The following is a 14786-nucleotide window of genomic DNA, read 5'->3' as shown; positions in this document are numbered from 1 at the left end:
CTCACGGGACTGGTAGTTCGAAGCTGCCCAGCGGTGCTTGCCGCTAGGGGGTGGCAAGCTGACTACAACTCCCAGAGGACAGCGCGGCTGCAGCCGCGGGCACTTCAGTTCCCAGGAAGACCCGGGCCCTCGAGCGGAAGCGGCGAAATCTGACGGCCGTCGGAGGCCGGAGTGGGCGTCGCGGGCGTTTGTACCGTGGGACTCGCCTTCTGCACGGCCGCCTCTGCCCACTTCCTCCACACCCTGCTCTAGGCCGCCATGAAGGACTCGCTGGTGCTGCTGGGCCGCGTCCCGGCCCACCCGGACTCCCGCTGCTGGTTCTTGGCCTGGAACCCCGCGGGAACCCTGCTGGCGTCGTGCGGTGGTGACCGTAGAGTCCGCATCTGGGGCACGGAAGGTCAGGCCCGGCCTCGCTGTACGACCCCTGCTGCCTAGGGTTCAGCGTGCGCGTAGTGTGGGTGCCGGGCTCAGGGAGTGCGCAGCCTTTGGGGCAAGCCGACCTGAATGAGGTTACAGTCCATGGGGGAGGAGGGAGAAGCCGCGTTCAAGTTAGACGTTATCCACTCTGGGAAAGACTTTTTGGGCGAGGGAGTCGGCAAGTATTGAAAGCAAACTCGTCAATGGGCTGGAACTGTTGAGGGAATTCTGATAGTTGCTGAGACCGGAAAAGGAGGAGAGAAGGGTGGTAGGTAGCAGAGTAATTTGCGACCTAGTGTGAAGTTTAAATTTTATCTTGAGGGCATTTGGGAGCCATTGACAGTTTTAAATCAGAAAAGTGACTCCTCAGATTTGTTTTAGAAGGATGCCTGCAGAGGAAGTAGAGGAAGTAGTCAGTTACTGGTTTCTGAAAGCATGTTGTTAATAACATACACCTATTGAGCCCAGCTTGGCTCCGGGCCTCTGCACCTTCTTGTGCACCCAGCTCCAGAGCTTGGCCTGTCCTTTGCTTTTAGGTGACAGCTGGATCTGCAAATCTGTCCTTTCCGAAGGCCACCAGCGCACTGTGCGGAAGGTAGCCTGGTCTCCCTGTGGCAATTACCTGGCCTCTGCCAGTTTCGATGCTACCACTTGCATTTGGAAAAAGAACCAGGATGACTTTGAGGTAACCAGGCTGGATGGGAGCAGGATTGTTGCCTTTTTGCTCCCCAGGGCTGGTTCAGGAACCTAAGCCAACCTGGGCTAGCTCGACTGTACCTATGAAAAGAACGCCAGGGATCTTAGTTGCTTGATTCTTGTTCCTCTTCCCTTTTCACAGTGTGTAACTACTCTGGAGGGCCATGAAAATGAGGTCAAGTCAGTGGCCTGGGCCCCTTCTGGCAACCTCCTTGCCACTTGCAGCCGAGATAAGAGTGTGTGGGTCTGGGAAGGTGAGTCTAGATCCTTCCAGATGCAGTCGGGAGCCAGTGAATAGACATCCTCCTCTGTGTCCCTGATAGGGTCAGCTCGTGGGCTCCTTTCTTTTTCCCTCCCACAGTTGATGAAGAAGATGAGTATGAATGTGTCAGTGTCCTCAACTCTCATACACAGGATGTCAAGCATGTGGTTTGGCACCCAAGCCAGGAGGTAAGAGTGAGGTGAAGTACCTTGGTGGGAAGGAATTTTGGTGTGGAGGGTTGTACTCAGCCTTCCTCTGCTCTCAGCCTCAACCTTTTATGGGGATCTCTATCTGTGAACAAAAGGCATTATTAATCCTTTTATAGAGACAGATCCCTGGGACTGTCGTAGCTGGGAGAGGTATTGGAACTATAGGCACTTCCTAAGCCCTATAGACAAGTGCTGTGTTCCCGCCTCCCCTCAGCTGTTAGCCTCTGCCAGCTACGATGACACGGTGAAGCTCTACCGGGAGGAAGAGGATGATTGGGTATGCTATGCCACCCTGGAAGGCCATGAATCCACTGTGTGGAGCTTAGCCTTTGACCCCAGTGGCCAGCGCTTGGCATCTTGCAGTGATGACCGTACTGTGCGTATCTGGCGCCAGTATCTACCGGACAACGAGCAAGGTGAGGGGCCAGAGAGCTAAAGGAGACTCCTCTCTCATGAGAGAGAGGTCGAACACACAGAGATGAATCAGAGCAAATTGGAGTAGAAAGGGAGATGTGCTACGAGAGGGCTCCCGAGCCAGTGCTGGCAGAGTCAGGGAAGGCTATGTGGAAGAGGAGCCATTTCATGCGAACTTGAAAGTGTGTATAGGATTTTAAGACAGGAAAAACTTAACAGAAGAGACTTCTGGGTGAAAACAGAACAGAATGAGCAAAGGCATTGAAGGTGCAAAAGCCTAGATTTACACCAGGGACCGTGATTCCTTTAGATGGAGCAGAGGGTATAAAGGATCTGGGGAGTGGGTTGGGTGGCTGAGCTGGTTGGTGGCCTTAAAAGTCAGGCTAACTAGTCAGACATAGTCTGCGGCAAAAAGTTTTTAAAGAACAGGGCCGTGCCTTCTGAGAATTCTGTAAAAATCCCTGCCTGACCACAGTATGTAAGGCAGATCAGTAAGGATGGGGACGGAGGAACCAAAATGAGTCCTCGTGATTGAAGGTGGGGGTGAGGGAGGGCAGATGAGGAGCTCCTCCCAAGGTGCCCAGGACACGGACCTGTGTGAGGCTCAAGAGAAGTCTGTTGTGCAGGGGTGGCGTGCAGCGGCTCTGACCCCAGCTGGAAATGTGTCTGCACTTTGTCAGGCTTCCACTCCAGGACCATTTACGACGTGGCTTGGTAAGACCTCCATCCCCACACCCACCCGTTTGGAGAGATTTTAGAGAAGACAAACCCCCGTGGTTCTGTCTACCACCTTGGGGAGTACTTGGACTGCAGGGCAGCTGCCTTCATTTCTGCAGGCCAGGCGGACTGTCTGCCCTGCTGGTCTAGGGCCGGCTGGCCTGAGGTTCACAGGAGCAGGGGACAGACTTACAGACGCAGGCCTGTACCTACTTCAAGATCACAGGCTGTGAGAGCAGCACCAGCCTTGTGTTGGGGAAGGGGGGGCGTGTCACACAGCCTTATACATCCAGAAATGTTATTCTTGAAATTGGATTCCTGGCTGCAGTTTTTATGATTTGGTAACACTGACTCTCCCCTTAATGGAGTCTAGGAAAGCCATACTATTCATATAGGAGAGTGGTCAGAGGGCAGTTCTGGCCGCAGGAATCTATCTGGAGGAAATAATCCTAGACGAGGAAAATAGTGATGTGCATCTAAGCTGTATTTATATTAGCAAACATTTGGGAATGACAAAAGTGACCTTAGGAGAAGTACGGTAAAAATCAACGGCCCATTCCTGTGAAAAGAAATAGTTAAGAACGACTTGCGATAAGGGAAGCTGCTTGGGCTAAGTGAGCAAAGTGCAGTTCAGAATCAAGGAGTTTTTTGGGTTGACTGGGGAAACCTCACCTAGATGGCAGCACTCGAAGAATTAGGGGGTGATGCCTGTGGCCTTGCGTTAGTTAGGGAAGCTCTTCAATAATGGCCTTTGAGCTGAGGCCTGCTGTTTGGGAAGAGCTGCCCAAGGACAGTAGAACCGATCTCTTGTGCCTGATCCGCCCCGTTGGGGAGGGAGGAGCCACACTCACTGATGCACACGTTCCTCCCAGGTGTCAGCTGACAGGGGCCCTGGCTACAGCTTGCGGGGATGATGCCATCCGTGTGTTTGAAGAGGATCCCAGCTCAGATCCACAGCAGCCCACCTTCTCCCTGACAGCCCACTTGCCTCAGGCCCATTCCCAGGATGTCAACTGTGTGGCCTGGAACCCTAAGGAGCAGGGGCTTCTGGCCTCCTGCAGTGATGACGGAGAGGTGGCCTTCTGGAAGTATCACCGACCAGAAGGCATCTGAGCCACCTTGACTCTGAACAGAATCATGGTTCCCCAGAAAATGTCTTAAGACTTTCCCAGCCCCAAGAGGACCAGGAGGAGCATCCTTGACCTTCGTCTAACTTGGCTCTCTTCCATTCAGACGTGGGTAGACGTGCAGAGCCACAGAACCACTCCCTCTTCCCCTCCTATGACATGCGGCCCTCGGTGAAGAGCTACAGAACTTCAGTGCGTTGTGGTTATGCTACAGCTTTTGCTTGCTTGAGGGCACAGTGTTCAGTTTTGGGGGGTGCCTAGAGTCTTTATAGCCACCTTATCTCTGTGTAGAAGGGGGTACATCTTAGCCTTTTCAGAAACAGGAAGCTTTCTAGAAATAGGTCATCTGAGTCCCAAGTCCTATTTCATAAGGACATTCACAGCTTAAAAGAATTCCATGGCGAGTGCTTTTCTAGAAATAGGTTCTGCCTTCCTTATTTCTGGGTAGATCCTTACATTTTAGACATTCAGTACTGCAGGACATTTTTTAATGTAGGCTGGTTTAGAGTAAGACATGCTTCTGCTTTCCCTTAGAAACGCCGTTGTGTCTTCTGTGCAGGTATGCTGTGGTGGCAACTGCGAATGCCGAAAAATAAATGGGGAAGGGCGTGAACCCTAAGAGGGAGTTACTACTGGCTACAGGCCATACATTCTCAGTGGGGCTGAAAGTCGGTTCTTGGGTGGGAGGCATGAAAATATTAGAGACCATAATTTGTGGCTAATGAACCACCAGTATTAAATTTTTGTGGTGGAGGCAAATAGAAAAAAGACCTAATAAGGCTCATTAGGGGCATGATAATGAAAAAAGGTAGAGAACCACTCCTTAAGCTATCACTTCTTCGATCTCATTCAAGTTGTCCTCTGAAAGTCACTTCCAAATGGGTTTTGACTTGAGGACTGTCCCCAGAGCTACAGCCTTCACCTGATTGTTTATACCACAGAAATCAGGACCTTAGGTTTTGGAAAGACAGCCAGGGCGGTGCCTTGCAGTGGCTCCCGCTGTGGTTCCCGAGAGCCTTTCAGGGGACCTGTGCGGTCAGCTGTGGCAGGAATCAAGGCAGTGGCACCTCATACTAGTGGCCGTCGTCTTCACTGCCTTGCCCTCACGGTAGAAACCGTGGCAGCCTCGTTTACAAATGCCCTGGATAGAACCCACTAAACACTGTTAAATCTTGACCCGAGAACACAAGCTAACACGCCGGCCGTGGAAAGCAGGATAAAGCCCTCCTGCCACACACTGAAGTAAGGCTGTCCTGACAAAAAGCAGTTGTGTAAGCTGAACTGTCTTCGTGGCCCCATTTTGACTTGAAAAAATTAGCAAATTACGTTAGTTAGACTTGGCTTACCTGGCAGACATTTTCTGGGACATGGATGGAGTGAGCCTTTCGCGTCAAGGGAAACTGGTAGTGTTGCCAATGAAACAATAAAGCTCTTAAGCAAAAATTAGAATTTTCGAAACCTTGTATTGCCACCGTGAGCTTGACATCTTCCCAGCGCTTGCTTTTCTGAGGAGACTGGTGGTATTAACAGATGCAGTCTGTATGATGAAATGTGTCATTTGGAAGATCTGCCGAAATCAGTGAACCAACATTTTCCAAATGACTAATGCATGATATTATGAAATCTTTCATGGTTAAGAAATTCATTCAAAGTGTAAGACCAAACAAATAAAATGTTTTAAAAAGCAGGGGGGTGGTGGTGCCTGGGTGGCTCAGTGGGTTAAACATCTGCCTTCTGCTCAGGTCACGATCCCAGGGTCCTGGGATCGAGCCCCGTGTCACGCTCCTTGTTCAGCAAGGAGTCTGCTTCTCCCTCTCCTTCCCCTGCTTGTGCTCTCTTTCAAATAACATCGTAAAAAAAAAAAAGCGTAAGACCAGTGGTTTTTTGGGGGTTTTTAAAAAGATCTGAGAGAGACACACAGCACAAGTGGGAGGGACAGAGGCAGAGAATCTCAAGCAAACGCCACACCAAGCAGAGCCCAACGTGGAGCTCTATGTCATGACCCGGACATCATGACCTGAGGTGAAACCAAGTCAGATGCCTAAGTGACTACACCACCCAGGCGCCCCAAGACCAGTGGTTTTAATGCAACAGAGTAGAGCAAGTTTATTTGATAAGGTTGTAGATTCCACACTGCCTTTAAAAAACTCACTTGTGGAGTCTCAGTGTAATATCAAACGGCTAATTACCTGAAAAGGCTTTAAAAACCCTTGTCTGGTTTCGTATCTGTGTAAAGACAGTTCTAGTTCATTTGACGTCAACAAATACAAAATTACAGGAATAGCTATGAGAATGTCTTTCATTACAGCAGACGTGACCTAATGAGATCTGTAAAAATGTAAAATGCTGTCTTCTCCCCGGATTTGTTTCAGAAGGTATTTTTCATAAAATATTAAGTTACCGAGGCACCTGGGTGGTCAGTCGGTTAAGCGTCTGTCTGCAGCTCAGGTCATGATCCCAGGGTTCTGGGATAGAGCCCCGCATCAGGCTCCCTGCCCCACGGAGAGAGAGGCCTGCTGCTCCCGCTCCCTCTGCCGCTCCTCCTGCTTGTGCTCTAATTAAAGAAATAAAATCTTAAAAATTATTTTTAATGCATTAAATTGTTTTAATCCCTAATATAGTAAACATCAATAGATATAACCAAGGTGATAAAATATCTTTGGGGGTATTTTTTGTCATGTAAAAGGGGTCCTAAGATCCTATTACTTGAAAACTGCCGACCTAGAGACACTATGCTTGAAAATTATCTTCCAACTTTATGCACATTTATTCCTAAACAACAGAAGGCAAGAATCTGAAGAGGAAAATTTGTAAATGCAGATCACAGAATTGGTTTACCAAGACTGGGCCACACCCAGCTGGTGTGTTTTAATCTCCTTTCTGGTACTGCCTCCTTATGGGAGGGGACACTGCAGATCTTGGGAGACTCGAGTTCAGTGTTAGTTCCTACAGTAGTGCTGATATCTGGGTAACAACAGAGGTGGGAGAAAAGGGCATAACTCTGACAGCTATCTAACCTTGTTCCCTCTCTACACTGACAGGAAAGGCTGCAGGTGACAGCCCAACTAAAGAGCAGACTTGTCCTCTAGAAGTATTCATTATGAGCAAGTTCAGTGGCTAAAAATCCAAATGTTTTTGGCCAAGGGCCTTAGGCAGAGAAAAGAAACTTTAATTTGGGAACACTGCAAAGACAAACGGTTTTTCCAAGTTATTTTATTAGAATGTCTGACAAAAGGAACTACACAGAACATGCCTAAAAATGCTGTACATAGTTTATGCTCGACAACTACAGGACACCTGCAGACACTGGATCCCAAGTCTAGACGGCAAGGGAGTAAGAGGGCCAAGTAGGAGAAGGGGGCTGGGACGGCACCTGCACTGACTGGCCAGATCGCACAGCAACAGCCCTGGTCCCCACGTAACTGTACGTGTTCCTAACTCAGGTGCAATTCTCTCCTCTTGGTAAGAGTACGTGCAAGCGCCTCTGGACTTAGTCCGAGTCACTGTCTGTCTCCGCTTCCTTCACGTCCACACTGAATTTGTATTCCTGGTCACATCCCATGTAAGCATCACTCATGAAATACAGGGTGTAGTTGTGGGCACCAGTGGCTGGGGCCACAAAGTCAAGCTTCACCTAGAGAAAGCAGGCAGAAATCAGGGCGAGCAGATGTGGGGTGGGGAGGGCAGAGTTCTCACCCTGACCCATCGCAGAACAAATGCTGGGGCCAGTGTTCACTCACCTTGGCCTTCTGCTGCAGGGTCAGCCTCTTGATGGAGATGAGGCTGTTGGACTTGGCATCGCCAATCACCACCCACCAGCCCTCTTCACGTTTCTGCGGTGACCAAGAGCCAAGAATTTCAGCATGTAAAACGCGATGGCCATGAGACCATGAGAATGGTTACAAAAGTAGGGAAATAAAAACCAGACAGAAAGCTTTCTAAAATTTCCTCCTGGCAGGGGGGGGTGTCTGGGCAGCTCAGTCGGTTAAGCGGCCAACTCTTGATTGCAGCTCAGGTCATCATCCCAGGGTCCTGGGATCGAGACTCATATCCGTTCGGATCCTCACTCAATGGGGAGTTGGCCTGAGATTCTCTCTCTCCCTCTGCCCCCCCACCCCCGCCACCACACTTGCTCTAAAATACATAAATAAGGGGCGCCTGGGTGGCTCAGTCGGTTAAGCGTCTGCCTTTGGCTCGGGTCATGATCCTGGGGTCCTGGGATCAAGCCCTGCACTGGACATCCTACTCAGCGGGAAATCTGCTTTTCTCTCTTCCTTTGCCCCTTCCCCTCACTCGTGCTCTCGCTCTCTCTCAAAATAAATAAAATCTTAAAAAATAAAATAAAATACATAAATCTTTTAAAAAATGAAATAAAATTTCCTCCTAAAAGACAATTTGGTGTAACAAAGACTTTCGAAACGGTCAAAAAGTTATTTCAAATGAACTCTGTTTTTAAGTGGATGAACTCACTATTGGTTCTGGCTCATTTCCTTATTTATTCCAAAATACCTTCTCCTGACATTCAGCGTTTGCCAATGAATCCAAGATTCCACTATTAGAGATCTAGTCCTTGGGGCCTGGCAGCGGAGTTCCTGAGACCCCTTTAAGTAAAAAGTACCCATGGCAGATAAGCAAAACCAGCTGACATGGAGAAAAGCCCGCCCCAGACAGGATCCACAACAGGCCATCCCTGTCTGAAAGTCCAAGTATTCCAGTTTAAAGCTCTCTTTCCCCAGAGCCTATTAAACCACTAGTTTGTAAAATGAAACATTACAGTGTAGCTCGTTTCTGCTTTCGGTCCTCAAATATTCTCTCATATACGGGATCAGATTTTCTTTCAGGTGGTAAAGAACCAAGTAACTGGACGCCGAGTGAAGTGGCAGTGAGAAAGGAGAAGAAACACCAACTAGAAAAGCCCAACTATCCCGGAGTCGTTTAAAAAAAAATTCATCTTAACAATCACAGAGACTAACAATACTGTATAACCGATGTTTTTAACAATGACCAGTCACCTGAATTGTCTTCCAGCGCAACAACCACCAAACCACCCATGGCCCCAGTATTAATTCTCAGCCTTGTGTCTCGTCATTACTCTAAACTTCCTTCCCCCACTGACAATGTACGCTTGAACTCTGAACGCGAGCCAATGGATAAAGCCTCCAGAAGAAACCTCGTACTGCTACTTAAAAATGGAGCTCATTTGAGATACCTTTTGACAGTTTTAACGTCTTAGTTAGATCCAACTGTCTTTCAGGAGGAAATTTCAGGAAGTTTTCTACCTGGTTTTCATTCATTTCATTTCTACCTGGTTTTCCTGTCCAGCTACTAGGACCCACCTGCGGAAAGAGAGGCGCGATCACAGGGCCTGTGACTTCCTCCTCTCGCTCCAGCTGCACCAGCACCACCACCGGCCCACCGCTGCGGGGAGAAGTGCAGGGCAGCGCGTCAGCACCGAGGCAGTGGGGTCGGAGCGCACCATCACGCCGGGCCCAGCAGGGACCCCGGGGGCAGGGCGCCTGGCCGGCCCAGGCTCACCTGCGGATGCTGTCCTTATCCACCACTTCGTACGAAAGCTCGATGTTAGGGTAGCGGTTGCAGAAGCGGGCCACGTCTGCGATCTGGCTGTCGGACAGCTGCAGCAGCGCATTTCGTTCTTCGTCTTCCATCTCCATGATGTCAAACACGCTCTCCACTCCCTGCAGTGGGCATTCAGAGGTCAGGGAAGGAGAGCACATACTAACAGCAAATGAAACCTGGCTCCAAACAGCTGCTAATTTTCCTTCCTGTGCCATCAGATCATGTAAAGACACGGCTTCAGGAAGAACGCAGCCCACGACTGTACACTGTCAGGGTCTCCGGTATCCCAGTATGTAACACCCTCAGAGAAACTGAGAAACTCCAACTCTCCCTACCGTGACTCACCTCCCACAACCCCTTCAACTGGCCCCACCTCCCAGGACACTTAGCTCAGCCGCCCAGCTGTCCAGGTCCAGACCCAGCTCACCTTGTCTGTGCAACGTTTAATATGCTCCGAGGTGAAGTGTGGCAGCTGTTTCAGGTAGGAGTCCTTGGACCACATGGCCTGGGTGACCATCTGGGCCAGCTCCATAGCTGCCAGAGCAGGGCTAAGCCACCCGTTGCTGGAAAGGACATCCACACAGGCCTGGATGAGCCGGATTGCCTGAACAGCGAAAGGAGTGCAAGAGAAGGCACAGTTAGAACCGCGACTTCATAGGCCACCCCTGGCCCCTCCGCTCCACGCCCACACCTGCACCCACACCTACCTTGCTGAGGATTTCCTCTGTATCCGACTGCAGCTCAGCACTCAGCTGCATGCGGGACAGGTGAGCTTGCAGAAGCAGGTTGGTCTTGACATGCGGATCATTGAACTTCGGGTTATTCAGCTTGTGGGGGACCTTCTGAGCCAACTGGAGGGGGAAGAAAAATAGCTGGTGACGAACCTGAGAACAGCTCTTGGGCCCAAGGCACCACCTGCCCCAAGCTCACAACCCTTCAAAACAGAGAAGTGTGGGGGATATGTTGGGGTCTTCTTGTGCTGACAAGGACACCATGTGCTCTGGGCACACAGGCCAAGTTTCAAGTCTAAAGATGTTATCCTGAACCCAAGATGTCCTCACCTGCCGCAGGAGGTTATCTTCATGGTGCCGGATGGGAATGTTCTCGTACTCTGCCGCGTTGGAGATGATCTCAATAAGCCCTCGCACCTTGGTCTTGGCATTCAGGGACATACTGAAGAGCTCTGACAGCCAAGGAGGAGGAGAAAGTGGAGAAGTCAGAAGAGGAGGAGGGTGGAGAGTTAATTGCCTGGGCTGCCCTACCCTGCACTACCCTACGATCCATCCCTCTGAACGACACACGGGGCACTGGAAGCCCTGGGCTCGCTCATCCCGGTGGGCTGCAGGCCCCCGCAAGAGACTTCTTTAGCTTGGGCTCCCCAGACAGCAACCCCTGCCGGCCCCTCACCAATGGTGGTGTAGTTGATGTAATAGTAAGCAGCGATCATGCCCAGGTTCAGGGGCGCCACGTCCATCTCGTCCTCAATGCTGATGCACTTGGACTGCTCCAAGTCACTCAGGGTCTGCTCCACGAGCTCGGACAAGTGGTCAGACAGGTGACGATGCGAGATGCCTGTGAAGGTGAGAGAAGCAGGGAGTCAGCGGGAGATGGCCGGCAAGCACCAGGAGAACCACAGAAGGACACCGTGTCCTCTGAGCACGCTGACCCTGCAGGTTGTAGTAATTGGGGTTCTGGGTCATGCGGCGGTACAGGAAGGTCCAGGTCAGGTAGTCCACGGCGTCCTGCTTGTTCTCGATGGTCTTGGTGACAATCTCAGCGTTGAAGTGGTCGTGCATACAGTGGTCCAGATGGGACTCTACTGGCAATGGCTCATACAAGAACTTTTTGAAGAAATCCTGTGCATTGGAAAAGGAGAGAGAGTAATATAGTCAGTGACAACATCGTCACAAAGAAGGGCAAATCAACAGGAAACAGCCCTTGTGTGACAGACACAGCTAGAACACGTGTGGAACAATGGAAGAAATCATTGTACCAACAAGGTGAACTGGGTCTGCACCTGGAATGCTGGGCGTGTAAGCAGAATGCTGGGTGTGCGTGTAAGCGAATGTTGGGTGTGTATGCCTGTTCCCACCGGTATCTTAGTTACTCTCACAACAGGAACAGGGATATAGTAAATCACGCAGGCCTCACAGTACATGAAGAACCAGCAAGAAAGTAAAGACCTCAACACGTGAGATCAACAATGGCAGCAAAAACAAAGGGCTACAAAATTCCAAGTGGCTGAAAGGCTTATTACAAAAGCAATATGGAGAATAAAAGAAACAGAAGTTGACAAAAAGAACGTAAACAAGAAAAGACACCTATTAAAGACTCTCCTCTGAAGCCCACGATCTCAAGAGGGTACCCGAGGCCAGGACTGACCTTTTTGGAGCCCTGGCACATGATAACACAGCGCCCCTCGTCATCCTGCAAAGGGCGGTTGGCATGCCCCACCATCTGAAGCACGTCGTAGATGGGGTAATCCACATACCTGGGGACAGAAGAGATGAAAGGCGACAAAGGTGCATCAACACAGAGACCACACTCAGGAGGCCTGGACCCCCTCGATGGCAGAGAATACAGTGCGAACATGGGGGATAGCATCAAATTACAGCTAACCCCTGTGGTTAGGACTTCTTGTGCTCAGGTACCAGTTTCACATATCTCTAGATCATTGCAGTTTTCAAGGGTAAGAGTTGGGACTTTGCTGCTCAGGGTCCCTGAACCAGAGCTACAAACCCAGCGTGTGCCAAAAGCGAGTAACTCCCTCATCAAGGATCAAATATATATTAAGTCAAGCTTCCCAAACAACTGCATATTTCATGAGTTAGCAAGTCACCTAACTGAAATCCAAACCTAGAAGGAATTTCAGACATTAAAGATAAACCATAAATAATCCACTTCAGAAAAAAAAAAAAACTACATTTTGAGAACAAATTATTATTAAGAATCAAATCATTCAAGCTTTTTCTGAGAAAAACCGAACCTTCTACTTCTTGTCACCACGAAGGTGTTTGACTTGGACCACGTCACTTTCCCAACCTATAAAATAAACGAGTTAACTACCTCATCTCTAGCTCGAACTTCCTGGTTTTCCAACTTGCTGAAATACAACACACCGACCCCAGAAGCAAAAGTGAGCGTAGGTCCTGAGACTGAAAACTCTCAGACACCTGGCTATGGGGGAATCTCAGCTGGCAGTTTATCTCCCTAACACGTTTCCTTCATCATTTCTGGATCTGCAGATGTTACGTTCCTCTTAGGAGGAAGGTTCCCATTACCGCAGAGCACAGCGAGACTCACGCGTGGATCTTGCCGTTGTAGTACTGGGTGTCCATGATGATCACCAGGTGGGCGGCCACGTTCATGCCCCAGCAGAGACTCCGAGAAGCTACCACCACCTGGATGGCCCCTGAGTGGCAGAGGGGAGAAGACTGAGCGCAGGGCTCTCTGGGAGGATCTGTCTCCTGCGCCGGTAGGGGGCTCACCCTGTGCTACGCGTCAGAACTCACAGCAAAGCCTGCTGAGAGTGAGCCCGAATAATGCGTAAGGGCTAACACAATGCTGTAAGAGGTGGCTCCAAGCTGCCATTGCCCTGCTCAGGAGACTACCCTACAGGAAACAGGGTAATCCCGGAACAGAATTCCAAGCCCAGGGAAAGCGAGGCTTAGCCATCTGCCTGTCAGCCTGGCCTTGCTGACTGGAAAGCGCTAACACCACCTCAGTCATGGGCTGGCTCAGTACGTGGCAGCAAAACCGAGCTGGGAGTGACGGGTTCAAGCATCGAAGAGTGCCAGTAACCAACTGTGGCAGGAGCACGTCCACCGCAGCTCCACCCAACAGTGTCAGAGAGAACACCCTGCGTGGAATGCCACAGGTCAAGAGGGACAGGAGCACACAGACCACCCGGACGAGACTCACAGTTCTAGCATTTACTACACCTCTAAGATCTACCAACCTTGGTGAGTGTGGTATCCATGGGAAACCAGGTCTACTGGTCAAAGGTCCTGGTCTAGAAAACCAGGTTTTAAAGTAATACCACCTTACGTGCCTGTTTTCTCATCTAGCAGGAAGGCATGATATTCGATCCGTATCATGAGACTGCTGAGCGGATCAAATGAGGTAAGAGATAAAATAATCGGAAAAGTATTTTGACGATGATGCACGTGCTGGAAGGATCACCCATGTCTTAAAGTCGCGTACCCATCGCCCGACACTCTCAGACAGAACCTCCCCTGGGCCACAAGACTTTCTGCACCTGAGCTGAAGAGCTGTTCCACCAGGCGTCGCTCCATGGGGCTGAGCCCCTCGTGCAGGTAGCCCACCCCATTTAACAGTGTTTCCTTGAGCGTGCTGTCACTTAGCTTCTCCAGGTACGGGATCAGATCCTTCTCGGTGCAGTGCAAGAACCTAGGCAGTACGGGCACAGATTCAGCTCGGAGCCCTTCCCATCCCCGGCAAGACCCTTCCAACTACACCGCTGGCTGGCCCCTGACCTAATGGGGCCAACACCCACCCTCATACACAGAGCGCCCTGCAGGGTGAGCCAACCTCAGTGACCCAACTCCACAGCCCCCCACCTCTGCCGCTGGATATCCGCCGCACACGTGGTGAGGATGTCGATGGCAGTGAGGCGAGTCTGCTTTCGGGACGGAACAAAGACAATGACCGGCTTCTTGGGAGAGTGTTTGGTGATAGCATGGTACACGGGCTTGGCCATGGAGAGCAGGCGAGTTTGTGTGTGGCTGATGTTGAAGCCCTGGAGACCGAGGGAAACGAAGAGACAGAAGTGAGAGCTGGTCCTCCGACGTGAGGCCACGTAGGCGCGGGGAGAGCGGGCCCTACCTGGATGTGCAGCTCCAAGGGCACAGGGCGCACGTTCGGGTGGAAGTTGAAAGTAGAGGTGGCACTGCACCCCAGCCAGTGGGCCACGTCCTTAGCGTTCGAAAGCGAGGAGCTAAGTGCCACGATGCGAATGGGTCGCTCAATCTGGGAGGAGATGTAGCGCATCCGGGAGCAGATCACTTCTAAGACAGGCTGGGACACGGGGAGGGAGTCACTACAGGCCCACGCACCCCATCCCCAGCCTGCACCCTGAGTTAGCCTGTCCGTCTGACCCAACCGCCTCGAAATGATCGCCTCACTCTTCCTTCTAATTAGGGTCCTCGCCTATCTTTGGTTTCACCTCCGCCATAGCAGCCAATCTCCACTAAGCAACGCTACTTTCCAAGAATATGACCTAAGAAGTCTCACACTGTCCCTCTGGAATAAAGAGATAAGCAGAATCCTTTTGGAAGCAGCACCTAGTCTCTGGCCTCAGACCCAAACGTAAGTCCCAATGCCAAGGCCACTCAGCCAATCACAGCT

The 14786-nt window shown here is 50.7% G+C and overlaps 2 protein-coding genes across 2 annotated transcripts in view; one reads left to right on the top strand and one right to left on the bottom strand.

The window, feature by feature from the left end:
- The first annotated feature begins 131 nt into the window (after positions 1–131).
- Positions 132–5529, top strand: CIAO1 (cytosolic iron-sulfur assembly component 1). Its single transcript, XM_008700179.2, has 7 exons — positions 132–397; positions 954–1102; positions 1256–1367; positions 1475–1563; positions 1799–2000; positions 2625–2712; positions 3588–5529. The coding sequence occupies exons 1-7, from the start codon at positions 259–261 to the stop codon at positions 3826–3828; spliced, it is 1020 nt and encodes a 339-aa protein (XP_008698401.1). The 5' UTR covers positions 132–258; the 3' UTR covers positions 3829–5529.
- A 1510-nt stretch (positions 5530–7039) lies between these two features.
- Positions 7040–14786, bottom strand: part of SNRNP200 (small nuclear ribonucleoprotein U5 subunit 200) — a 29140-nt gene continuing 21393 nt past the window's right edge. The window contains exons 32-45 of the mRNA XM_008700180.2: positions 14265–14456; positions 14000–14178; positions 13678–13829; positions 12723–12831; positions 11802–11910; positions 11086–11275; positions 10827–10991; positions 10481–10602; positions 10127–10270; positions 9847–10023; positions 9378–9538; positions 9179–9260; positions 7583–7675; positions 7040–7476 (exon numbers count right to left, since the gene is read on the bottom strand). Of these exons, the coding sequence (XP_008698402.1) occupies positions 7333–7476; positions 7583–7675; positions 9179–9260; positions 9378–9538; positions 9847–10023; positions 10127–10270; positions 10481–10602; positions 10827–10991; positions 11086–11275; positions 11802–11910; positions 12723–12831; positions 13678–13829; positions 14000–14178; positions 14265–14456 (2019 nt within the window). The 3' untranslated portion in view covers positions 7040–7332. The remainder of the gene's footprint in view (positions 7477–7582; positions 7676–9178; positions 9261–9377; positions 9539–9846; positions 10024–10126; positions 10271–10480; positions 10603–10826; positions 10992–11085; positions 11276–11801; positions 11911–12722; positions 12832–13677; positions 13830–13999; positions 14179–14264; positions 14457–14786) is intronic.

The sequence above is a fragment of the Ursus maritimus genome, unplaced genomic scaffold (assembly GCF_017311325.1).
Source record: "Ursus maritimus isolate PB19 unplaced genomic scaffold, ASM1731132v1 scaffold_6, whole genome shotgun sequence".
Lineage (NCBI taxonomy): Eukaryota > Metazoa > Chordata > Mammalia > Carnivora > Ursidae > Ursus > Ursus maritimus.
This window is presented reverse-complemented; position numbering and strand designations above follow the sequence as displayed.